The sequence below is a fragment of the Lissotriton helveticus genome, chromosome 3_1 (genome assembly GCF_964261635.1).
Source record: "Lissotriton helveticus chromosome 3_1, aLisHel1.1, whole genome shotgun sequence".
Classification (NCBI taxonomy): Eukaryota; Metazoa; Chordata; class Amphibia; order Caudata; family Salamandridae; genus Lissotriton; species Lissotriton helveticus.
In genome coordinates, this window is record NC_136061.1 from 1,067,112,226 (window position 1) to 1,067,139,562 (window position 27,337).

General features: G+C 41.4%; 1 protein-coding gene across 1 annotated transcript in view; it reads left to right on the plus strand.

The window, feature by feature from the left end:
- Positions 1 to 27,337, plus strand: part of LOC144823272 (sodium channel protein type 2 subunit alpha-like) — a 662,530-nt gene that overhangs the window by 233,047 nt on the left and 402,146 nt on the right. Inside the window, exons 4-5 of the mRNA XM_078681628.1 lie at positions 4,099 to 4,415; positions 24,241 to 24,359. Coding sequence (XP_078537754.1) covers positions 4,149 to 4,415; positions 24,241 to 24,359 — 386 coding nt within the window. The 5' untranslated portion in view covers positions 4,099 to 4,148. The remainder of the gene's footprint in view (positions 1 to 4,098; positions 4,416 to 24,240; positions 24,360 to 27,337) is intronic.

A 27,337-nucleotide genomic window follows, 5' to 3' on the forward strand; every position in this document is an offset into this window, starting at 1 on the left:
AGGTGGGGCTCAGGAGAAAGTGATTGGGCCTTGGCCCCCTCCATTTTTCAACTGTGGGCCTTGGCCTCCTCCATGTTTCAACTGAGGGAAGCGTCCAGTGCAAGCAGGAGAGGTTACCCATACCCACACCCCTCTTGTTCTTAAATGGCCGCACTGGATGAAATGTACTAAAAATGCATATATAATAGACTAGACAAAGTATTCATGGGGAATATGCAATCATTTGTTTCTTCATTTGTTAGGGCCCGATTCACAGAGGCGTTTTTGGTCATAAATGTATTTTTACAACCAAACATGTCCGGATCTAACACATGGAGTGGGCGGATCAAGGCATGTTTGCTATAAAAACTTGTGAACGCCCACAAACGTTTCTGTATGTGAGTTTTCACACAGTTCATTTCTCTCCAAACCTTCCCTGCTCTGCAAATGATCAAAGTTTTACACCAGCTAGTTGCTGAAATAAATCTCTCCTCAAGATGTGTGTATATGAAAACGTGTTATTCCACTGAGACAAGAACAATATAAAAATCAGTTTTTACACATCTGCACTTCCTTTAACCAAGCACAGTTGTGCTCAGGTTCGAATGGGCCATTGTGCCAGTCTCATATTTCCCAAGTGGGGTGAAGGCTAATGGTTTTACTTTCAGTATTTTGTGGGATGCCATTACCCAACCCTGAATGCTGCCGTTGCTTCATTTAAAACTGGTCTCCTGAAGTGTGGAGCTAATTTTAAATTTTCCCCTAAGCTAATTTTGCTTTTCTGTCCTGGTAATATGAGAAAAAGTCACACAACTTCCCCAAGAAAATGCCTGAAAGTCTGCAACCGGTGCTCTTTTCCAGACGACCCTCTTGGAAATTTTATGAATTCCAAAAAATATAAAAGTCTGCTCAAATGAATCAGTAAATTCCCAAACTTCTGTAAGCATTTGTTTCCATGAATCAGGCTCGTAAAATTATAGCGTTTGGTAATTGCACCAGTTTTGTATTGTGGATATGGGACGTTTGTCAGGTTTTGACAGCATAATATATTTTATATAGAAGCACAAATACGGGTTCAGGGTGGAGGGGCTCGGACCCCATGTTTGAGAAATGGGTGTGTTAGTAACACAAGTTGTGTCTAAAATTTATATTTTTCATCGCACCCGATATTCGTGACAATGCAGCATCAGTGATCAGTGATGTCACTGACCATGTCATGAGTGATGTAATGTGAGGTCATAAGCATGGCATTGCGGGGGTGCAAGTTATAGTTAGCTCAGCTAACCATAACTGCTGAATTTCTCTGGTTTTGTACGAGTGAAGCTTGAGCCTAACTATAACGTCTCTGTAACCTTTTTTTTTTCAGTGAATTTTATACATCTATAAACATATATATCCCTTCCCTAACTGCAGCAGTTGCCCGTCCGCTACCAATCGCTGGCGGTGCCTAAAAAGGCGTCTTCTGCCCCACACCTGTAATTTCACCTCAAAACTCCTTGAAGTAAATGGAGAAACGACACTTAAAGCATGCCTAATGGAAACCATTCTTTGTCACAAAACAGATCGTCATCCTGCAAAAAGTTTTGGAAAAACATAAACAACATTCAGTAGTCTGCCTCGTTTCAGACATGTAGCGCGTATAGTTGAAATGGTGAAGAAAATACATGCACAATGTCATTATGAATTATATGCATATGAACCTTTAAAACACAATCCCAATATAGTTCGTATTTGTTGCATAAATATTTCTGTTGCCAAAAATGACGCCCCATGGGCAAAACAACAATTCAATCCACCATTGTCGATACCACAAAAATTTTAATCACCTATAAGTAGCAAAATGAAAAAGAGGCCTCCAAATAATATTGTGATATTGATTTACAGGAGTAAACAAATCATATTCTAATGACAAATAATGTCAAATAATAATTTGAAAATATATACACTGAAATCCCAAGGCATGAACCACAATACCGCACTCAAAAGCTCTATTAACTGTCAATGTGGATTGAACCCCGTATCAAGCCCAAATGGGCATGTGATCAGATAGATCAGCTCCTCCACTTCCACAAAGGTTTCCATAACTCCAGAGGTGAATCTGGAGAACAAAAAATCAAAACAACACAAAACATTATAAATGCCATCTCCTGACACCTCAACAGTGGAATAAATACCCCCTTATTGTTACTAAAATCTTAAAGTGGAAAGATTATTGAGTACAAAAATTACAGGAACATTTACCAGCAGGAGTCCAGGTATATTCTAGTCTTTGACAGTAAAGAACCTCGGCGCCTGAATTGTGGCTTAGAAATGTATGTCCATTTGTAACATACTTAGTCATACCTGTTGGTATATATTGCTGTTATTTGTGTTCTCAATACACTTTGTATTTCCTTCTCCGAGCCTAAAAGGCCCCAGGGACCCCATCCCGCTGGGGGCCCAAGTGCTAAAAAAAATGCAAGGGGAGCCATCTCCCTAAAACTATAAAAATCCCAGGGACCCCATACCCCAGGGCTGGCTCTATTACTGTGTCCCAGAGAGACCACTCCCGGGACACAGTAGATTCCCTATCCAAATTAGTGCGGGCAGGGAAACATATGTCCACTCTTTTTTTAATTTTTTATTTAAGAATAAGAATAAAGTTTATTGTTTAGTTAATTAAAACCATAACAGTAAGACCATTGGTCACACTACAAAACACCACTAAAATCCATTTCAAATGATTAAAAGAGAAAAACAATTACATATCACAGAAGTTTATGCCACATCCTGTTGCAAATGGACAAATCATCTGATAAGATTTGACTGACACATAACCTAGTATCAATATAAAAGTGCCATTGTGCTACTCTCTTAACATTATGAGGTAATGTCTTCAACGATAGTTAGATTATCAATTACACTAGCAGCCCGTCCCGACGTTGTCTGGGAGCAATCAGGCTTCTGGGCCCCGCCCGCTCCGACGTTGTCTCAGGCTTCAGGGCCCCCACCCGCCCCGACGTTGTCCGTGGGTCCCCCGGAGCGCACCCGCCACTTTCAGGGCCCCCAATGAGCCGCACACGGGCCGCTTCACCTACCTCAGCCGCCGCTCCTCCCCACCTGTCCGCCGCTCCTCACCGCCTGTCCGCCGCTCTCCACTGCTCCTCCCCGCCTGTCCGCCGCTCCTCCCTGCGCTCCTGTCCGCCGCTCCTCCCTGCGCTCCTGATGTCAACACGCACGTCGCGGCCGGCGCTACTTCCAAGGGACTACTTTTTTTAAAATCATAAATATTTTAAAGAACGTATATTTTATTTTTTTATATAGCCTATGTCCATCTGCAAACCCTGACAATTACAACGATGTATCGGGTGTTTGGATTGGCGCTGTGGTTCCCGAGTTTACCCGCCTCAAAGGTTCAAAGTTCTCTCTTTATAATAGTAGTATAGATTTGCACTGATCTAACTTAGTGGACCGAAATTCTGACCATTTTGCCAATAGCCTCGTTTCAGTTCTCCATTGTGGTAAGTAAAAATTTTTGTTAAACAACAGTTCAGCTGGGGATCTTCCGGATCAAGAAATTTTAATATTGTGGTTCTACCGGAACGAATGCCTCTTGCGTATAATGGTCCCTTTAGCAGTTTCCGGCGATCATGACTTGAAGCTGGGCAGATACAAACTAGGTGAACAAAATCCTGTATTGGTGATCCACAAAGTGAGTGGCAAACGAGTTTTGAAGGTTTTGCGAGGATTCATCAAACAACACCAAAGTTATTGGGTAATGAAAAAACGCTTATTCTATGGAAACTAGGTGCTAACTATTAAGTACCTAGAGGCGGTCGCCAGTAGGTACTTAATAGTTCTTGCAATATTTAAAAGTAATATATTATTTCAAGCGTAAAGCATGCCTTTTCATTTTTTTCTTAAGAAAACTGCAGAGGTGGACTATAGTGTCAGTTCCGCGTGTTTACAATATACACAGCCTGCTTTCTAGTTCATGAGGCCTCTCTTCCAGTTGTTGATTGGACTAAACATTCACATCTGTTCAGAGGTAAATGTCGGTGAAACGAAATGAACAAAATATTTCCTTCTACTATTTATCATTATTTAAAATATGGGTCATATGTTTTCTTTGTTTTGTAGTGTTTCGTGATGTGCATGGTTGAAAGTAATTAAAAATCCAGGATGAAAAGATGGCGCAGCCACGTCTTGTACCACCAGGACCTGACAGCTTCCACTACTTCACCAGAGAATCTCTTGCAGAAATCGAAAGGCGTATTAAGGAGGAAAAAGCAAAGAAACCCAAGCAAGATCATAGAGATGACGATGATGAAAATGGCCCAAAGCCAAGTAGTGACTTGGAAGCAGGCAGATCACTGCCATTTATTTATGGGGACATACCTCCAGGAATGGTTTCCACGCCCTTGGAGGACCTGGACCCATATTATTACAACGAAAAAGTGAGTGTTATTTGTGAAGTTTCTCTATAATTTGGCAGTCTCCACTGTGTAAAGAATCTCTGAAAGAACATTTCAGATTAAACAGCTACACTGGCTTCCTATCAGGAGCCGCATCAAATTCAAAGCTCTATGCATAGCATATAAAGCCACCAATAAGCAAGGACCACTATATTTACAAAAAGCTTTTGCCCCACCTGAGTACTCAAGAACTCTACGCTCAGCATCAGCCCACTTGTTGAAAGTCCCACGGACAAGAAAGTCCAACTGGGGAGATAGATGCTTCACCACGTCAACGGCCAGGCTTTGGAACACATTACCATTCCATATAAAAACTGCTCCTACACTTCTGCAGTTTAGAAAGAAACTTAAAACGTGGTTGTTCCCAGCATAATCACTACCTTTCCACCTTTTTTGAGAGAGTTCTGCAACACTAGCGCCGAGACACCCGCAAGGGTATTCGTGCGCTCTAAAAATCGAATAAATAAATAAACATTTTAAATCAATAAGTTAGAAATATTTTAGAAAATATGTTCTATCGCTTGTTTCTCAAAATAATTTACGTGTAACCATGACTGACAAGTAGAATCTTAACAAATGTGCCATTGTGTGTGAAACAATGTAGTGGGCTTCCAACAGAATATGAAATCACAACACTAAATAGATATGAAATATATTTTTATTGTAAGGGCAATGTGCTTTACTCCGCATCCTCTTTTTCCTTCATCCCAACTAATTTGAGAGTGCAGCTGCATAGCTGGCTGCATGGAAAGTGATGTTACTGCTACCTGTTGAGTCACTTCTATTCACCACCTGGGCGAACCTCTTTCTTATTTAGTGGTGGGACAGGACACTGCTCCTAGTAAAGGTTTTATTTCAGTGCTTCTCACATCTGACATGTATTCAGCTATGCACAGTTCTCCTATGCAGGTGTCCACCCAGTCTGCTCAGTTATATATTTTTTCCATCCATTTGCATGAACTGAAACCAGTTTTACTCAGCTCAGCATTTTGCTTCCTTTTCATAGGTGTTTTTCCTGTTCTCCTTTTATTAAGTTTGAACATTCAATGCTGCAAAAGTGATTTCAATAAGAGGTCCTCAAAGTTAGAGAACTCGCAACTTTTAAAGGATACCAGATATACTAGCTGCAACATTTTAGAATTGGGTGAAAATAATGGAGCTTGCCATGCAACAGGAATGCACCCGCTGCTGCAAGTGGCTTTGAGCATGCAATACACCAGTCACATGCTGTGTTTGTTAATTGTGCCATGAACCTCTCAATTGTCTTTACTGTACGTCACATTGCAAGATTTTTGTCAATGGTGATAGGAGATAAAGACACCGAAGCACAATAATCAAGAAAAGCTGTCAGAAATAAAGTGTCAAAATATTCCACATGCACAAGTATATCACAGTAGTACCCACTATCACCCAATTTAGCAGTATTAAACTAGATTTCCCTCCCTTACCCGTAAAACTCAGGGAACTATTAGATGAATCTGTGTCTGCTTCGGCGTCCAACAAACTATCCACCAGGTGTTCCCATGCTTTAACCCTTTCAATTTTCCCTCGTTCTCATATAATCTCATGAAACAGCTGAGCACTCTCCAAACTTGCCCATTTAATCATTTCTTTACTCCATCTAGTAATTGGGGGACCATGCGCTGATTTCTAGTGCATAGTCTATTCTCGTTTTGCCATAATCAAACCTAAGTCAGTAAATCTAGTAGTGGTTTTCTTATTTTTAGGACGAGGGTATCCACTAGGAGGCAGGCCAAGGGTGCACAGAGATATCCCGCAAGGTTATTCCATTAATATATTCTATTACTTTCTCCCAGAACCCCGTTAATGAAGGGCTGGACCATACCATGTGGAACATTTCGGCCCCCAGCTCCCCACATCTAGGGCATTTTTAAGCAGCAGTCGCATAGAACTTGTTAATCCTGCCAGATGTAAGATAGGCTCTATGCAGGATATAGAAATTAATTCATTTCAACCTGGCATTTCTAGAAACAGCTGGTATATGCACTACAATCCTATCCCAGTACAAATCATTAATTTTCTATCCATGTTAGGCAGTTCATCCAGGTCCAGCAAAGAGAAACTATGATTTTGGAAAGTCATTTAACTTAGTACCACTTTGCAAAGTGTGAAATTCCCTAACTTTGCATCACTTCTAAAGCTTCGTCTTTCACTTTGACCATCCCTTGTTTCAAGCTACGCAGGCATACATGTGGAAAAGTAGTAGTTTCCAATGAGATCCACAAAGTGCAGTTTAAGGAAGAATACTTTATTGTAGAGCAAGTGAAACTCCATCCACCAATCTCAGCCCCAGCTCCAGACTAACTGATCAGTTCAAGACATAACATTCTACATTCCAGGTGAAACGCAGCTAACCCACAGAGTAAAGAGAGACAGCACACTATAACATTACATCATCCCAGGTACGTATATCACACCAGCGAGGCATACCCATGGCACTGGTATTGATTATTCACCTGTGAGTGGCTGGCCAGTGTATGGCCAGTGACTGGACTGGTACTGTAGCTGATAGCTGTCACTTGTTTCTGCTCCGTAGTTGCCATGTGGACACAACTGATGCATGGGAATAGAGATCTGACATTGGGAAAATTAGCCACATAACCTGATTTGTTTGCCATGGTGGGCCTAAGATGCATCTATGAGTAGACTAGGGTCACCAGGTGAGGTCTGCAAATGCTAAGGGTTCCCCACAGGCAGGTTTGGTGCTAGGGCAGCACTTAACTGAGGGGAAGTAGTAGATTTAGAGGGGCTCAGAACAGACAATTTCATTGCAGAGGTGGTAAATAGTCTTTGTTTTATTGACTGAGTAAGGAAGCTAATAAAGGGATTGATTCATATTCCCTGCCTTTTCTGCATGGTCACCCCTGACTTTTCTCCTTTTTCACAGCATATGGACTCTATAGACTCTAGGCCCTGACACTTCTACTGTGGCAGAGTCTGTACACTGTGGCACTAAAATGGCACTGGTATAATTGGTTTCACCCAATTAGTCTTTTTGACTATCCTCTAACACTACAGTGCAGAAAATATAGCAGTATGTTTTGACACCACTCACATACATGACAAAAATATATGGTTCCCTGGAGCACCACTGAGTTCTAATCGGTTACATTTTAGAAACTCTGCAGTAACCCCAGGAAAGAAAAGGTGCCTTTGTCATGTAAGAAAATCTATTTGTACATATTAATGAGTCACGCCTAACTGATCTCTAAGCCACAAGGCAGTGTGCTAAATATAAGAAAAAATGGACACTCTGCTTTTGAAGTAAGGCCTAAAAGTTGTTTTCATTGTGTAGGTTCAGATGCATTTTCCATATGACAGGCCTAGTGTTAATAAAATATTTATTTCTCTAAATATTATAAAGGTTTTTCTAAATATATCTAAATATTATATTGTTGCTTGGAAAATATATTTTCCACTTTTTGTCAAAATTGGATTTAATTGTGAAATCAGAATTTTGATAAATATAGTGGAAAACAAATTTGCAATTATTAAATTGAAGCACTCATCTAAATACAGTCCATAGAGTTTATATACAGTCCAATGATTCTCAGTAACATGAAGTACTCAAAAGTCTTTATATTATTGAAGTCTTCCAAACATTCATCAAATCCTTATGACTTAGGTTAAAAGGTACGTGCATATGTCACAGCCAGAGGACAATTGTTTTGTCTACTCAATCTTTTCATTGCAGTAAATAGTACATATGAATAAGTTGTAGCATATAAAGACATGATGACCAAAGGTAAACTAAAGATCAATGCAAATGGGACAGAACACCTGTGGTGATGAAGGGACCAATCACATTACTTGAGAAAAACAAGATAAAGAAATACTTCCGATAGAAGTGCAGAGTGGCCCAACTAAGTAGGAAAAAGGAGGGTAACCAGTTTAAGAAACCCATTGAAGTGAATCTTCTAAGAATAACTATCCCGAACAATTACATCACTAAGGGCCAGATGTAGGTAATCTCGATTTACCTACTGTTAAATACCGAATCATACCGATTCGGTATTTAAGAGTAGGTAAATGGGATGTAGGTAATTTCACTTTTGAAATTACCGAATCGGAATGATTCGGTAATTACCGAATTAGTATTTACCGATTCGGTAATTGCCATTGATTCCTATGGGCCTTGAGGCCCATAGGAATCAATGCCAATTACCAAATCGGAAAATACCAATTCGGTAAAATCACTGAATATGCAAGGGGGACAGGGTGTCACTTTGACACCCTGTTGCACCCCTCAATTGTGCATGGGTGCACATGTTGCTGACATACATGCCCTTAGGGCATGTATGTCTGCAACATGGCACATTTTTTAAAGCAAAAAAAATGCTGATTGAAGGGTTTTCATTATTTACCACCAACTTCTAGTTGGTGCTAAATAACGAATTCTTAAACCATTGTAGCACTGATTACAGTGCTACCTACCTGTTAAATTACAGAATCGGTAATTTTGCCGAATCGGTATTTTACCGAATCGGAAAAATTACAGATTCGGTAAAATTACCGATTCTGTAATTTAACATGCCCCTACATCTCAATATCCAAATACCGGTCGTAAACGGCCGAAAATCGGTATTTTCGGCCGTTTCCGACCGGTATTTGCCTACCTACATCGGGCCCAAAGTCTTAATGAGTGGATGTGACCAGAGAGAGAAGACATATGGGTTTGGGGAGGAACTTCCTGGTTATATATACCTGAGCTCTTGTATAGAATCCGGCACAAAGTAAAATCAAAACATAAAAACAGTAAGTCCCTGCTAAATGGACAACCTAAAATAGGTATACAATAATCCACAGTAACTGCACATTGTTAATAAAATGTAGGTAATATGAAACATATTGAATACCACGGTATGTATTGTTGTTGTATTGTTGTGGAGAAAGTAAATATTTATTTAACATTGCATTCTAGGAGTCTCAAGGTGTTTAGGCTAAAGAGGACCCTGATAAGTCTGTAAGTAAGTAAAAGATCTGCAAGCAATGGTCTGTAAAAAAAGAATACTAGACTGTATATAAGAAACCTATGCATGTATTGTCACCTGGTTCATGGGTGCGTGCCCGTCTAAAAGTGCTCAAAGAGACCTAATGTGTTTGCTGACGCTGGAGTCCTCAGGAATCCAGTCAGTGAGCCGCCATGTCGGACAAGGTTTCTATAATGTAAATCATGTCAGTTCAAATGGATTGCAAGTTCAATCCATATCCAATTAAGACCGTAATAAGCCTGTGTGTAAGTGACAAATCTATGTAGAATGGCCCATAAATACAAAACATAGATTACAGTCTCGAAAACCAATGCGTGTAATCTCGCCTTGTATATAGGTGTGCTAGTCTCAAAATACTGAAAGAAACCTAAATGTGTTTGCAGACACTACATTACCATACCAGCATTAGTGTAGACCTAGAAAGAGGACAAGGTCCTCGGGTATGAAGTATTCAAGCGGCCATGTGGAAAGAGGTCTCAGTTGATGGGACCTAGGTCAGTTCTAATTGATTGCATGTGAAACCATAGCTAGTTTAGACTTGTGAGTTGAATGTAATGCAAAGAAAAGTACCTGCCACGTGGCCAAATGTCTAGTAAGGGGAAAAAATATGATAGATAAACTATTGGGACAAAATATTCATGTCCAAAATGGACCAGATGGCATGCCTAGCACAAAAAGATATCCGATAAATATGTATTGGCTACATGTATAAATATGGAATCATTATTGATGTGAAAACATGATAGGCCTATATAGTTAAGAGACAGGAGACCATCATCTTGTTAGATAGCTAGAGGAGTAAACAGAATCATGTACAGAGAAAAATGTAATAATCTGAGAAAATACAATGCAAAATTATTTCAACATTCACAATTTGTATACAATCCAAACGACACTCAGTATACCATCACATTATTCGTACCTATTGTGAAACTTAGCTATATGCAAATGAAATGTGTGCATGAATATAGAAAGTGTGTACATAAATAGTATTGGTACATAATGGTCAAAAAAATTGCAACAGTACAAATTCCAAAAATCCAAGGGAAATTTGGGTGAAATGGGTGCCTTTATGGACTGATTTAACAATCAAATACAATGTTTATACAGTTCTAATAAGGTAGATCCAGCCCAAAACATATCTAGTAAAACACATAAATGTGAGGACACAACAGCGAAAGGCTAAGATAAAACCCTATATCATGGGCATTAACTTAATGGCATGGGTGCTTTCTCTAAATGGAGAACAAACTGTAATAAGAGAAGCACCATAATGGCAGCCAAACAAGCAGTCTTCTAGTGAGCGTTCTAGTCTTTCTTTCCTTCTCAGGCTTGGAATGTGAAGTGTACGCTGTCAGAGCATTTCACACTTCACCGAAGAAATTTCTTGAGCAGTAGCGTTTTGTTGGGGCTTCATTGAATTAATCAGTTAGGGTAGTGTCGTCAGTGTGTGAATGTCATTTTAGTTTGGATGGTTCACTTCCTTAGTTTCCCCTTTGAGAGGAGTTATTCTGAAGGCAATGTCTCGACTTGGAGACTGTCTTCTCTGGTAAAGAGAAGCATCTCATCTTGGAGCAATAGCGGCGGAATCAGTTGTGAAATTAGAGGCGTGCCTCTCTCCCCTCAACTGATCTCGAGTGAGAGAGTAGTGTCGTAATTCCCTTCCCTCTTGTGTGTTAATTCCTTAGGTATGCACAGCAATTGAAGAAGTTAAGAAATTGGCGGAGGCAAGTTACAGAGAGAGAGAAGGAGGGCTAATCATCTGACACAAGGTCCATTCCAGCATCTCTTGTTTTTTCCATCTCCCAGGAAGCCTTGGGGCCCCTCAAGAATCTAAAGAGAAATAAAAAGAGAATTGAATTTACTAAAGCTGAAATTCCAATTGAACTGTGTGGTTTCAAATAGACAGAAAATTGAATTAACAACTACAAACCTGAATATGTTCAAGAAAAATGAAAAAAGACCGATTTTCAGGAAGCAGTAACAATTTCATAAGGAAGAAATACTCAAACTATTAATTCCATATAAGTTATAAAGAAGAGCAGCTAAAGCCTTGATCTAACAAGGTATGTAAAATAATAGATTTGATCAAAAAGAAAATAAGAGTACATATCACACCTTAGAAATAATTGCTTGTAATAGGTGTTTCTTGTTTTACAGTTTCTCAAAACTCCAATGAAATACACCTTGTCTTACTATCAGGCAGTAAATTAAAAAATGGATGGATCAGGTAGTCTCTTCTTATCCCCATCCCCTTTCCCTCCTTGGGGCTTTACTGATTACCAGTCTCCTTGGAGTCAGTGGTTGTCCTAAGATGGGCATTGGGAATTAGCTAAATTCTGCTCCTGTGCAAGCCTAGGTAAGAACTCTGACAATAACATATTGTGGTTACCCTGTAACATCATACAATTGGGCATACTGACGGATACCTGTGAGGTGAACGTTGTGCTTTATAAATGTCTATTATTATTATACCCCAATTGCACAGCATATATAAATCTCTTGATATGTTGACATAAACTCCAAGTTAGTCCATTAAGAAAACATTCAATTCTCTATTAGTATTTAAACCCCTGTCAACTGCTCTTACTTGAATGATCCATCTGGGTTCTAGCCTCCTAAGGACAAGTTTTCTATTGCCACCTCTATGGTTGGTTTCCAATTATGCAATTTCATTAATTTTTTGTTGATCATTTCAAATTTATTGTGAATGGTTTTTGTAGTGTACTGCAAAGGGGTAGTTGGTATTGTTATTCCTTATATCACTAATATGCTCTTGGGCCTGTCTTTGAGTGGTTTATTATTGCTCCCCTTATAACTAAGTTTGCACTCTCAGGTTTTTACAATACACAATGTATTTGGTGTTACAGTTAATGAATTGTGTAACCTCACGTCATCTGTTCACGTTGTATTGAAATACTGATACTTTGCCTTGATCAAAAGGGTAGACATTACATTGTCCACATTTGTGGAAACCATTTGGCTGTCCCGGTAACCATCTACCATTACTGTTTGTTGCTCAGGTTTCGAAAAAGTCTGGCACAGTAGATTCTTCAATACCCTGCTTCCACTGTGCATCAGAGATGGTTTAGAAAACATTGAGTCACTAAGTGCAGTGTCTAGTTGTAAAAGATGCAGGTGTCTATAAAAGATTGTATAAACTTCCGAACTTGAGGCATTGTATGATGTGATAAATGAACATTTGTTGTGGTTGGTATAAGTATGTCTTCTGTTTTGCAAAAGACTATCACGTTGACCCCTCATAATTTTCTGCTTAGCCTTGCTAAGGATCTTTTCTGAGTAGCCTCTGGCAGTAAATCTCCTCTCCAGCTGTTGGAGTTCTGAGAGGAAATGTTGCTTATCACTACAGTTGCATCTGAGTCTTATAGTATACTCAATCATATCTCACGTAAGGACATTACTTGCACTATTGATCAAAAATTGACACATTGGAGGGAACACTTCCTGATTTCTTATCTGGAATATAGATATGTATACAACCCAACACCTAATGCACCATGCATATATATTCTGCCAAAGGAGATTTCCCTTCCAGTAGGCTATTAACATCTGGCATAGATTCCCTCACTAAACAGATATGAGAGTACAGAGACTTGTGTTTGAGTTGGACTGGTTCTATTTTGTTAGAACTGTATGACCGTTGTATTTGATTGCTAACTCCATGCAGGCACTCATTCCACTTAAGTTGCCTCTGGGTTTTTTTAATTTGTTTTGCTGCAATTTTATTGACCATTTGTACCAATACTAATCATATAAACACTTTGTATATTTATGCACAAGTTCTGTTTCCATATAGCTTAGTTTCAAAATAGGAACCAATAATATACCATTATACGAAGGGTAATTTTGGATTGCACACAAATTGTGGCTGTTGAGATAATTTTGCATTGTACTTTTTCAGACTAATACCTTTTTACCTCTACATGTTTCAATTTACTCCTCTATCTATCTAACAAGGCGATGGTTTCCTATCTCTTAACTATATAGGTCAATAACTTTTTTACACCAATATCACTTCCATATTTATACATGTGGTTAGTACATAGTTATTGGAAATGTTTTGTGCTCTACAAGCCATTTTGACCATGAACGTTTTGACCCAATAGTTTACCAGTTATATTTCGTTTTTCCCCTTACTACAGTTTTGGTCATGTGGCATGCACTTTTCTTTGCATTACATGCAGCCCACGAGTCCTATCTAGGTACGGCTTCACATGCAATCCATTAGAATAGACCTAGTTCCATCAAGCGACACCTTTTCCAACATGATGGTTTGCATACTTGATATCCGAGGACCTTGCCCTCCTTCTAAGTCCACACCCGCGGCACTATGCTATTGTAGTATTCGCAAACACATTGGAGTCTTTTTTAGCATTTTGAGACAATAACGCACCTATGCATTTTGTGAGATTACATACAGGCTTGTCATGGTTTTAATTGGATATGGCTTCAACATGCAATGTATTTGAATTTACATAATTTGCATCAACCGAGACCTCGTCCAACATGGCAGCTGGCTGACTATATTCCTGAGGACTCTTTTCATGTATATACCCGCTATTTTAGCAATCACAAACACATTGGGTCTCTTTGAGCACTTTGAGACGTGCACGCTCCCATGCACCAGGTGAGAATACATGCATTGGTTTCTAATATTACAATCTAGTATTTTTTATTTACAAACCATTGTTTACAAATCTGTTACTCACTTACCGGTATATAACAGGCCTCTTTAACCTTCATATCTTAAGACTCTTAGTGCATTCTCTCAAGTACCATATTTAGTTTACAACATTAAATACAGCACAGACAGGTTTTTGAGATGTTTCATATTACGTACATTTTATTACCGATATGTAATTACTGTGGGTTATTCATAACAGTTGCTATATATCTATTTTAGGTCGTCCACTAGCAGAGACCACTTTTATTTTTGGATTTTTACATTGTCTTTGATTCTATACAACAGCTTAAGTATATATAAACAATATGTTTTTCTCTTGGCACATATATTTACTCACTCTGGTCATATCCACTCATTAATACTTTGTGATATAATTGTTCAGGACAGTTATTCTCAGAAGATTTCACTTCAATGGTTTTCCTATACTGTGGTCACTCTTCTTTTTTCTACTTATTTGGGCCACTCTGCAAGTCTATCGGGTGTATTTCTTTCTGTAGATGATTTCTTCATCTCGTATTTCTCAGGTATTGTGATTGGGCTGTCTACCACCACAGGTTTTCTGTATCATTTGTATTGATCTTTAATTTACCAAAGTCATCATGTCTTTGAATGCTAGAACGTATTCCTTTTTCTTTTTTGAATATCTTTATTTGCATTTTGTCAAACATAGATGCTACATTTAGGGAAAGAAATAGGGAGAAGGAATGGTGGAGGGCTTGGATAGGATATGGAACGGATGGCCATTTCAATCATAATAAAAAGGTATGTCTGTTATTATCGGAACATACGTCCCCTATAGTAAACCCAAGGCTATGCAGAAGGCCTGGCCATGAATGTCCTTCTTAGTACATTACTTATGCATCAGATGACTATAATTCTGTCCTTTAGTGTTCAGGTAGATACAAGAAGCTGTACACATCTATAAGTACACCTGGCCATCCAGTTCAGTGACAAATTGAGGCAACATCGGATATAATTTTTTCCATTACAATCCAACATGAAACAAACAAAGAAACTGTCATCATAACGTCATGCCTCGGCCAAAATATATAAAGGAGATGCATCACCAACCCAAACATCCCACTATGCATGTATCGCCCACCCCGATATTTAAAGAAATTAATGTTTATTTCTTCCCTACTCTAACTAATGTGTGTCCTAGGCGTGACCATCCATGTCCCGGATCTCATCGCCGTTCAAACCAGGGGATTCATGCGCCCGAGGTCTCGCAGCTGGTTCCTGCCCACTAGCCTCTTGTGAAGAGCTGGTCCCCTCTATCCCATCTCCACGTGTCAAGTCAGCAAGGATGGTGTCCCATAGCTGGGCGATAGGGTACTTGCGCAACCTCTCTATTTCCTCTCTGTGTAATGACATGCGTTCCGCACGTTCCCATACTAAAAGTGAGTTTCTCCAGCTGACTTCTGCAGGGTGTCAGCATGCTTCCATCTTTTAATGATTAACCTTTTAGCCACAATGAAGCCCAAATCAATAAACCTAGTTGTGACCCTTTGCTTTTTTTGTCTGGAGTAGGAACCCAGCACACACATCTCCCATGTCTGTGGCCGCGTTCTTTCCGTGCAGCTTGTAAGCGCCGCATTGACCTCTCTCCAATAAGTACTCAAGGAGGAGCAGGACCATAGCATGTGAAGAAAGTCTGCGTTCACCTGTAGACAGCGGGGGCATGCCGCTGTGCCCAGATAAAAATATTTGTTTATTTTATTTGGGGAGAATTGAATTTGAATTTTAAAGTATTTGTAAAGCGCACGTTTACCAAGCGGTTTCTTGGCGCTAGGGATGCAGACCCGTGGTCAGGGCAGGAAGTAAGCCGCTAATGTGGGAAGGCTTGGGAAAAAAGGAAGGTTTTGAGGGCTTTTTGGAACTCTAAATAGTGGGAGGAGGACCTAAGGGAAAAAGGAAGAGTGTTCCAGAATACAGGGGCGAGGGTGGAGAATTTCATACCTCCCAGTTTCTTCCTCCTAAATCGAGGAACAGAGAGAAGGAATTGGGAGGAAGAACACAGCTCTCTACAGGGGAGATAGGCCTTGATTTCAGAATTGATAAATGCGGGGGCCGTCCCTGCCCGGGCCTGAAAGATGATACAACCCATCTTGAAGAGGGAGCGTTCCCGAATAGGGAGCCAGTGTAAGGCTTTGAGTAACGGAGTGACGTGGTGGGATTTAGGGAGGTTGTATATAAGTCGGGCGGCCTGGTTTTGAACCAGCTGAAGTCGCCGTAAATCATAAGCTGGATACCAAAGTATAAAGCGTTGCCATAGTCAATACGAGAGATGACCATGGCTAAAAGAATGAGTTTGAGGGCAGAAAGGGAAAAAAAGCGGGAAATCTTTCGAATGGTGCGAAGAACCATAAAGTAAGAAGAAACAACAGAACTAATCTGGGAGTGCAAGGTAAGATGATCATTCAGTTTTATCCCTAAAGTCTTTACTGAGGAAGAGGGGATAGGGGGAGAACCCAAAGAGGAAGGCCAAAATGAGGGGTCCCAGGGACTGGAACAACCACCTGTAAGGACCAATTTGGTTTTGTCTGGGTTTAACTTCAGGTGGTTGTGATTCATCCAGTCCCTGATGAAAATTATGATGGATTGGAAATCATGAATGGGGTCTGAAGAAGAGGACAAATTAAAAATAAGCTGGAGGTCATCGGCGTAGTTGTACACCGTGACCTCCATTTGCTGTAACGCAAAAACCAGAGGGAAGATGTACAAATTAAACAGCAGGGGGGACAGGGAGGAGCCTTGCGGAACGCCGCATTCAACCTTGCGAGAAGGTGCAGAGAAATCGGCCAGATGGACGGCCTGAGTACGGTCCCTCAGGAAGGAAGAGAGCCAAACCAAGGCCGATCCCCTGATGCCAGCCGCCCTGACACGGGTGAGCAAGATGGAATGGTCAACCGTGTCAAAGGCGGCGGATAAATCGAGGAGGACCAGGGCCTGGGCAGATTGGTATCCATTTCTTGAGTTTGTCCATGACGGAAAGGACTACCGACTAGAGTGCCTGGGGCGAAAGCCTGCCTGACATGGAGCTAACCTGCCAGTTTCCTTGACAAAGGCATTGAGCACTTGGGTGACATGTCGTTCCAGTATTTTGCCTAAAAAGGGAAGGAGAGAGATGGGGCGATAGTTGGCCATGGAAGTGGGGTCTGCACCAGGTTTCTTTAATATGGGAATTATGGTGGCAGATTTGTGCGATTGCGGAACGATGCCCTGGGCAAGGGAGCCGTTTAGAAAAGTAAGGGGAGGTGAAGGACATGCCAAGTAAATTTGTCCAAGGATTCGGGCAGGACAGATGTCCAAGGGAGATCCGGACTTGACCCTTAGAAGTAGGGACAAGAACAGCTCCCTGGTCAAAGGAGGAATATAATCGAGAAATGACTGATTAGGCGGAGGCTGAGGGTCGGAGAAAAAGGAAGAGGGGGTGAGATGTTGGACTTGATAATAGAGATTTTCTCGATAAAGAAGTTATTCAGTGAGTCACAGAGGGCCTGGGAAGGGGAAGGTTTGAGGGTGACTCTGTCAGAAAAGGCTAGGTCCTGCACAATTGAAAAAATCTGTCTAGGTTGGTTTTCGGCGGACAGAATTTTCAGGGAGAAGTAATTGGTCTTGGCAGTGAGAATGGCTTTTTTGTATTGATTAAGAAGTGAGGTGTATTTCAGTTTGAGTGTAGGGCAGTAGGCGCGCCGCTCTGCCTGCCGAACTGCAAGCTTCCTCTCTTTAAGTTTGGCGTTGAACCACCTATTCGCGTCATTAGGGCGCCTGGCCACAACGCGTCTCAAAGGGGCAACTTGGTCGCACCCACTAGCAAGCCATTTGTTGAAAGTGTCTGCTTGAGCGGAAGAGGAGAGGTCTTTAATAACGGGATTGGAGGCAGAGAGAGAAGAGCACAGGGAAACCATGTCGACGTGGTTCCAATTGCGCGCCCAGGTGTTCCTAGGAAGGGGGGTCTTTTAACAAGAGTGGGGTGAAGGAGGAAAGAAACTAAAGAGTGATCGGACCAGGCACATGGAGAAACTACAGGGGGAGAGACGGGACAATTGAGCGACCAAGCCTGGTCCAAGGTGTGGCCGTGAGTGTGGGTAGGGGTGTGGACATGAGATAAGAAGTTAAGACTATGAAGAGATTCTGAGAAATCTCTAGACATATGGTCCTCTGCAGGATCTGAAGGCCAAAAGTTGAAGTCCCCTAGCACAAGAACGGAGGAATGGTTCACAGCTAGGGTGGCCAATAGTTCCTGTACAGCGGGGATAAAATGAGGCATTGGATGAGGGGGACGATACATTAGCAAGCAAGTCAAAGGCGTTAGGAAGGAGGCAGAGCGGACGACTAGATAGTCGACCGATGTGATGGGAGGGGTTGATAGCAGCTGGAAATGAAGTTCAGATCGAACAATCAGGGCAACGCCACCACCCGCTTTCCCCGTGGGTCGGTCAGCGCGGAGAGCATATTAGGGCGAGGGGAGGGCCGCTAGTAAAATGGGCATAGAATCAGGGCAAAACCAGGTCTCTGTAAGGAACAGGAGATCCAGTTTGTGAGCGTCAAGCAGAACAAATAATTTGTGATAATGTTTGACGGCATATGCTCTATGTACATATATGTTTGTATGAGCCTATATCTGAATTTCCGTGGTATATATGTGGGGGTGGCTAATATCCTGGCCCATTCGTACATTGAGATGTCAGGGTCTGCATGCTGTGTGTAAGGAGTGCCCCTGCCAACCAGGGAACGATATGAGACCCATGACCCATAACATGCAGATATTGCAATAGGAGATCCATCTCTGGTTCGGTGTTAATGTCACCCCATCCTACCAAGAGCGCGTGAGCTATGGAGTTATATAATACAATTGACCCGTGGGCAAAGCACAGTCTTCCGCTAGATCCTCGAAAGGTATCAGAATGCCCTCAAAGTAAAGGTCACCCAGCGTATGTAGGTACGCCTCATGCCAGGACGCCAGCGCCCCACCGGTGATGCCCGCTTTGCCTCTGGGCATTCCTAAAAGTGGCAGCGACGGGGCATAAAGGATCGTATTCCTGGTAAGGTATAGGCTTCTCCTGTAACAACGGTGTGCCAGGGCAAGGTAGGTCTGTGATGGGCGTGGGGCCGGGCGATGGGGTGAAACAGTTGGTATATTTGGTGTTGGGATCATGGTGGCTGCGTGGTGGCCGTGTCATCCAGCCCGAAGCCTGCACGACACTTCTTTACCCACTGCAGCAGCGCTGCCAGGTAATATAGTTCCAGATTCGGGAACGCTAGGCCTCCTCTACTGGTGGGAGCATGGACCTTCCAGAGTGCTATCCGAGGTCGACCCTTGATCCAGATGAGATCACGGATCAGGCTGTCCAGTTCACAAAAGATAGTGGCTGGGTCATAGACTGGGAGGTTGGTAAAGTAGCATAGCAGTGTCTGTAAAACCACCATCTTAGACAGCGCAATTCTGCCCATTACTTTCAACGGTAATGCCTTCCAAAACTGGGTCTGTGCCCTGATGGCCTATATTGCTCTGTTCAGATTACCCTCCAAAATATCGTTGAGGTCTCTAAATATAAAGATGCCCAGGTAACGAAATGTGGATGGATGCCAGCAAAGAGGGGAGTTATTCATACGAACATTAGGATCAGGGACACCATCCCGAAAGAGGTACAGACCCGACTTTGTCCAATTTACCCTGAGGGCCAAGATCTCTGCAAAGCTTCGGAGAGTGTCCGCGATAGTTGTGGGGATATCATGTAAGTCCCTCAAATATAGCTATCAGCATATAGGGAAGCTGAGTGTAGATTACCCCCTAACTCAATGCCCCAGTCTGTCTTTTCCCTGCACAGGCCCTCCACCAGTGACTCCATGGCGAGTGAGAAGAGAAGGGGCGATAAAGGGCAGCATTGTCTAGTGCATCTGTGTATCTGGATACTGTCCGATAGCAGAGGACCAGTCCGAACTCTGACAGATGGCTGCATATATAGTAGCCGGACCATATGTAAGAAAGAGTCATCTAATCCCTATCCCCGCAGCACCTCAAAAAAGTATGGCCACTCGAGGGAATCAAAGGCCTTTTCTAAATCCAAGACCAGGCAGCCGGGGCGGGGGCATACCTCCGCTGCATAATGTTGTTCCCTGAAGAGTCACCGGATGTTGAGGGCCGTGCTTCTAGCGGGAACAAACCCATTTTGGTCTACATGCACTAAAGTCTGAACCAACTTGGCCAGTCGTGCCGCTATAAAGGATGCTAGGATCTTATAGTCTGTATTAAGTAAGGCCAGCAGTCTATGCGAGTGCAGCATTTCCGGTTTCCTGATGGGTTTAGGGAGAGAGATCAACAACACCTAATTTTGCTAATCAGAAAGGGTAGAATCCGCGATTGCAGCATCATATATCTTTAGTAATTGGGGCACTAGAGTGTCCGCTTACGCTTTATAAATATATAATGGTAATCCATCCGGGCCAGGAGTTTTACCAGACGCTAACAAGCGTATAACTGTCCAGATTTCCTCTGTCCAGATTTCCTCCAATTTCCTCTTTGCTTGGGCGTGATCTGTGGTAGGGAACTGCTGCCAGATACCTGTGAATGTCCTCAGTGGTAGCCGATATGTGTGACTTTTATAAAGTAGTATAGGGGCCGAAAACTCTCAGTGTATGTATGGCCTGTTGGGGAAGCAACACAACACGCTGTGCCAAGTGGAGTGAAGTAATGGGTGAGGTGTTGTCCTCTTGTCGGATCAGTCAAGCTAAAAGCCTACCCACCTTTTTGCCCAAGTGATGTGTGTGTGCCGAATGTGCCGCGTAATTCAGGCACTTAAGCTTTTTCAGTAACTTAGGGAGTTCCTCCCAGCTATGCGTCAGTTGCCTTTGTGAGCCCGCAGTCGCCCCTCTCTCATGTGATGCCATCTTTCTCTCCACAGCAGTGAGGTCCTTCTCCAGTTGTTTTCGCATACCAGCCTACATACCCAGGCAGTGTCCCTGGGTCACTATCTTAAAAGCATCCATTCCACCAATGGTGACGAGGCCGTGCCTGCATTATCTTCCAAATATTGTGCTATGGTTGCGCCCAGTGTCTCACGAAACACCCCATCTAGCAGTGTGTCTGGTTGTAGGCGCCACCTTGGTATCAGGGGTGTACCACTGTTCCAGTCAATTTGTAAGGTGGGAGGACTATGGTCTGAGTGTGTTCGCCCAAGATAATGACGCTCCGTGACTACCTGTAGGAGATCGTCAGACACCATTATCTGGTCCAGGCGGACATATAGGCCATGAGCTCTAGAATAGAATGGGTACACCCTATCATGTGGATTCCTGTGTCCTCAGGCATCCACTAGATGCCACTGTGCCGCCCATGTATCTAAGGCCTTCATGGCAGCTGTCGTGGGTGCGACGGACAACAGAGGAAAAGAGCGATCCAGGGACACATCAAGGATGCTATTGTAATCCCCTCCCAGAATCAGCAGAATTCTGTGCCAATTACCTAATTTATTTGATATAGCATTAAAGAAGGAAGCCTGTGCTACATTGGGAGCATAGAGTGATGCAATAATATGCTAGAACGTATTCATATGCACTATTTGCAGTTTTGACAAATTTGAGCAAATGAAACACGTGTCGGCTGCCTATGACAGATGCATGTACCTTTTAACCTAAGTTATAAGGATTAGATGGTTGCTTGGAAGACTTCAATAATAAGAAAACTGTGGATTACTTTAAGTTACTGAGAATCGTTGGACTATATATATACTCTTTGGACTGTATTTAGATGTGTGTTACGGTAATAATTGCACATTTTCTGTTCTAGAGCTAATTTCCTGGAACAATCCCTTCACCCTTGGATGGTGGGGTGTGTATACCACGTGAGCACGTGCTAGTTACAAATTGTATTGATACATCGCTTTACCCCTTCATGTTTGTTTCTATACAGATTTGCAATAATATCTCATAGCCACCATTGTATTTTAATCATTGTGGAAAGCAAACTTTATAAAAGTGTACTTTGGGCTATCTGAGCCAAAACTGGCTTAAGACGAGTCCTGAACCAGAACGGTGACTAGTTCTGAAAGCAAAATCTGGGTCAAGGGTGAGGCTGCAAATACATTCCAGTGACAAAGTGATCTCAGCAGCTATGAAGTCCAGGTTTGTCCTGTTCTGAAATTTTAGCACCAAAATCTGTGACTTTAGTTGATGCTTGATTAAGACCTACTCATCTTTGAAGGACCCTCTCCAGCTTCAATCTTTGACCTTGCCATGTTGAAGGATATACATTTTTATTACAGAGATTAAGGCCCTCAATAAGAGTGGCCTCCTAATTCTGACGGACCAGTAACCTCAGTTGCTAGCCTTATTGGAAATATGAGATCTGTGGAAACACCACAGATCTCTTAACTTTAACCCAAATGCAGCCAAAATTCCAGGGTGACAGCTGGACCTAAATTAATAATTATTGGTGGAATTGGACCTGAGGTTGCTGATTCTCCTGGTACTTCTTCATTTCTTAGTGGGTCCTCAAGGTTCAACTTGTAATGGGCCAGTTTCTTCCCACCCTTGGAGTTACTAGTACCACAAAAGTCAGTAAATTTTGGGGTGGGGAAAATCAGACCTGTTTATCAGGTCGCTCACAATGACGGCCTAATTCTGAAGGGAAAATCGGCTGCTTGGTGCATCTGAACCCAGCTTCATCATGTTTGGTAGAAAACCGTGCCTAGGCTCCGGTTAACTGCAAACTCTTATTTTTCAATGGTGCTTTACTTTTTCTAGGTGCTGTTTGCCATAAAAGTTTAAAATTAATTTCTCTGGTTCCTGTTTTCAACATAATTTATATAAAATGTAATTATTTGGTGTAACTAGCATTTAAAAATGTACGCGGGTACCTAAAAAAATAATGATAATACTATAATAAAGAACATTATATTGTTAAAAATAACTTTCTTAAAAAAAATACATACAAATTCAATGTAAAAACCACAGGTTAAAGCTTAGTTATAGTTTAAAAAACTGAATTCATTATTTCGATAGAAAACCAACTTAATCCACACAAACTTTAGAAATTCTAAAGTCATAGTTATAACTTATAGTTATAAACTGTCTCACAGTAGGCACGTCCTAAAGGTGGCGCACCTCCGTATAGAGTGTTGTCAAATTGCTACCCACACTACATTAGCTATAACTCTGCCCTCTACCATGTACGGTATTCTCATAAATGATGGCATTACAGTTCTCAAGAGTGTTGTTATGAATGCTGTATTTAACATGCTACGAGTGATCTAATTTCAAAGGTTATAAGCGGTGCATGAGGAAGGCATGAGTTACAGTTAATTTAGGGTGCTAGCGAGTTGACAACACTGTATGGAGGTGTGCCACTTATGTGACGTTACGGCCATGTCACAAATTATGACTGTAGGTTATAACTATAAATTTAGAGTCTCATAGATTTGCGTCATTTAGTTGGTTTTGTATAGAAGTAATACATTATGCTTTCTTAGCTATAACTAAGCTTTAACCTTTGTTTTTTAATTGAATGTGTGTAGCTGTAGATACATACTCATATATACAAAGTCATATTTAAACATTTTAATGGAACATGTAGGCTCGTGCAGTGCCTCAAGCAATCAATCAAATCAGTGACATGTTTTTGGACAAATTAATGTATGTGGCAATGTGCAGTGTTTGGATTTTGCTTTGTCACTTTCCAGTTTAATGAACAGCAGTGCTAGTGGGGCCATTTGGCTTGACAAATGGAGCTGGGATTGGAGCATCAGCTGGTCCTCCTCTAGATACGTCAATGACCTCTTACTACTGCATACTGTGGTTGTTGCAATTGGATTATTTGTGTTTCTTTCTGCTAAAACAAAGAGTCTCTATTTTAGTCTGTGTTCATGAATCCAGCTAAAAACTGGCTAGTCCGAGTGCTGGTCTAGCAACATCAGCATCTTGTACAGACACCATTATGCAAAGCTAAGGGAACATCAGACCATCCTAAATTGTGTATCTGGTCATACATTTGGTGGGTATTGAAGAACTTTGGGGTTTAATATTTGGCTTCTCATTCAATTGTTAACCTCTAAATGATCCTTTTCACTTTGTTTGTGTTTCTTTGCAGACTTTTATAGTATTGAACAGAGGGAAGGCAATCTTCCGATTCAGTGCCACGTCTGCCTTGTACATTTTAACTCCTTTCAATCCTCTTAGAAAAGTAGCTATTAAAGTTTTGGTCCATTCATATCCTTTTCATGTATTGCTTGTATGATAATTTGTGTTTTTCATGTTGGGTCAACATCATTTGCCAAATACGAAATCCTGGGTTTCTGTTATGTTCCTTGAAGCTTGCATACTTACCCTGTTCTTTTATCTCAAAGTTATTTTGTTTTTCAGAAAATTAAATGTGCCGTTAGTCTTGATATGTTATGGCAACCCGGCATCGGTAATGAGGGAACATTGTATTATAGATATTTTGCTGTAAAAATTGTGTACTGTAGTGCTGGTCACACTGTGCCTTGTATACATATCTGTCCAGAAATTTTCAATAGTCCTTGGGTCTGAAGGCTTGCCTTGTTGTGGCTTCATAATAGAAACTTTGCTTCAATTGTTCTACATCATAGAATGGAATCAACACTATGTTAACCTCACTGGGCTGTCTGTTCTGCACAGCGGTTTAAACATTGTGGCAATCAGTACAGAATATTAAACGATGAAGCTTGGATCATTGTATTTACTTCACAAGATGTATTTCTAAGTTCACAGTTATTTAAAATACTCGCTGCCCTTTGATACACACATTTACATTTGGATTCTTGTGTTTACAACTAGGCTGAGATCCAGTTCTTATCTTACTGAGTCAGTCTCCTTGAGCAATACATAGACTTCCTCTGTCTTTAAAGGTAGCCCCCTTGTTCCCTCATCTGTTTTCCTTGCCTTCACTCGGTTCCTCACGCCCCTCATACGGATCTCCTAAATGTCTGTCATGGTTTTAAGAGGGAAGATCCTTGAGTACAAATCTTCTTTTACTGCATGGTTTGCTTTCCACCCCCAACCCCTCCTATTGCTCCCCTTCCCTTTTTAGGTCTGGCTGGCGTTGCAGCGCGAAGCTCTGCCGCCAACGAGACTTATAGCCGCCTTCCTCCCTGCCAAGGGAGTCAGAGCTGTGAACGAGCAGCTCCAAACCTGGGCACGAGCCGACTCAGGTCCGTGAACGCGCAGGAACGTCAACGTGCACGTTCACGCGCGTCACGCTCCTGTCCTCCCGCGTCTCTTCCGAGGCGCGCTCCAGGCCGACTTGCGGTGTGCGTGTTCCAGCATTTCTGTGGCCGGAGGTAGGTAAGTGAGGGCCGGGTGGATTTGTTTGCTTGTTATGTCATGTAACTGAGATACCAACGCATTCCGTTATTTACTGATAAGCCTCATCCTTGTACGTCTGATTTTAACTGTATTTAGGTAAGAATAATATATTGGGAACGGCATTTGGATTATAGGTACATACCAGTCGCAAGCAACGTTTTTCCGTTATTTGCTAGAAGGCCCCTTCCTTGTACTGGGTTATTTGCTGAAGGACCCTATTCTTGTACGTCTTATTTTAACTGCGCTTGACTAAAAAAATTATATTGATGACTGCATTTGGGTTATAGGTATACGGTAGCCGCGAACAACATTATTCCGTTACTTGGTGAGAAGCCCCTTCCTTGTACCTCTAAATGTATCTCCGTTCAATTACAATACTTATATTGAGAACTGCATTAGAATTATAGGTAGACATTAAAATTATATGTACAGTAATAATTTGCATAGGAGAAACTAAAATACCAACGCGCTCACTTATTTGCTGAAAGACCACTTCCTTGAAACTCTATTATATTGGACACTACATTTGTGTTACGAGCAGACAACAGCCAGAAAAGACGTTCTTCCGTTATTTGACAAGCACCGCCGTAACATAATACATTTTTTACGTGCAAAAAATTGGTGCATTGCGTTACGTAATGCAATACTACAATATTATTGGCTAGGCAAAACGCCTATTACAAAATTCACGTACAACTGAAGAAAAGTAGACCGCTACATTTATAAAACAAGACTACCGTTTGACATTACCTAGTAACGAGGCATCACCAACTACACGCAAACTCCTTTCACGAACACTACCGTACATAATACAATTTTGACGTGCATTCATTAGTGGGTTACGTTGCGTCATGCAATGCTGCAATCTTATTGGCCGTGAAAAAACGCCTATCGCAACATTCACGCACAACTCGAAATGAAAGCCGCCATTTTATGTAACTTTTTACGATCTGTAAACATATTAGTTACACACTAAAACACGCATAGTAATTGACATGCAAATAAACGCCGTGAAATAACATCGGGAACCATAGTTTAAATATGACTGCAGCTGCAATTTACTAGCCAATCGCTATTTCATTTAATATGCCTTTTCGATTTCTTTAAATGTATCGCGAAAAAAATCAATAGTACAAATATTTAAAGTACAGTAATGTATTATTGCCCAAAAACGAACATTTATGCCTTAAAGCGTGTACGTTTGACTTTCGGTTACAATTTCTTAACTATTCAGAACATTACGGCCAAAATGACGTTTAATTCAGATATAGCTGTCAAAGTTTTAGATAACTATCTGTGACATTTTCAGGATGGCAGTAAAATTATGAGTGGCATTTCAACGAATAAGAGTAACACTTTTACCCTTGCGAAAACCATCAATGGAGACGAATAGAGTATATAATGAATTGCATTAAAGTAGCAAAATACATGTGAAGATGCTGCAAAACACCAGAAAGGCATTAGGTCTTAGGCTGACAGACAGAGAAGTCTCAGCCATAGGCAGCAGCTAGGGCACTGTACTAGTATAATTTTACGAACGCGCCTCTCTTAACACTTACACACAAAGGGGGCACTGAAAGCAGAGAAGGCAAAATCAGGGCTTATAATCACATCACAAGGATGGATAGCCACACTCTTTTAGGACTAATAGAAAATTATCTGATACAATTCAGGATATTCACATCACTTCCCTTCACGTTTTACCCCTAGGCCATTTTGTCTTCTTTCTTCGTTTTGGTGAAGGCCAATTTAGACGTCATTAGGAGGTCTGAACTTACAAAATAGCTCAAATATATTAAAAACCTTGATGACCCCAATAGTACATTTAATTATTTCATATTCACTGCTGAGGCCATTCTTCG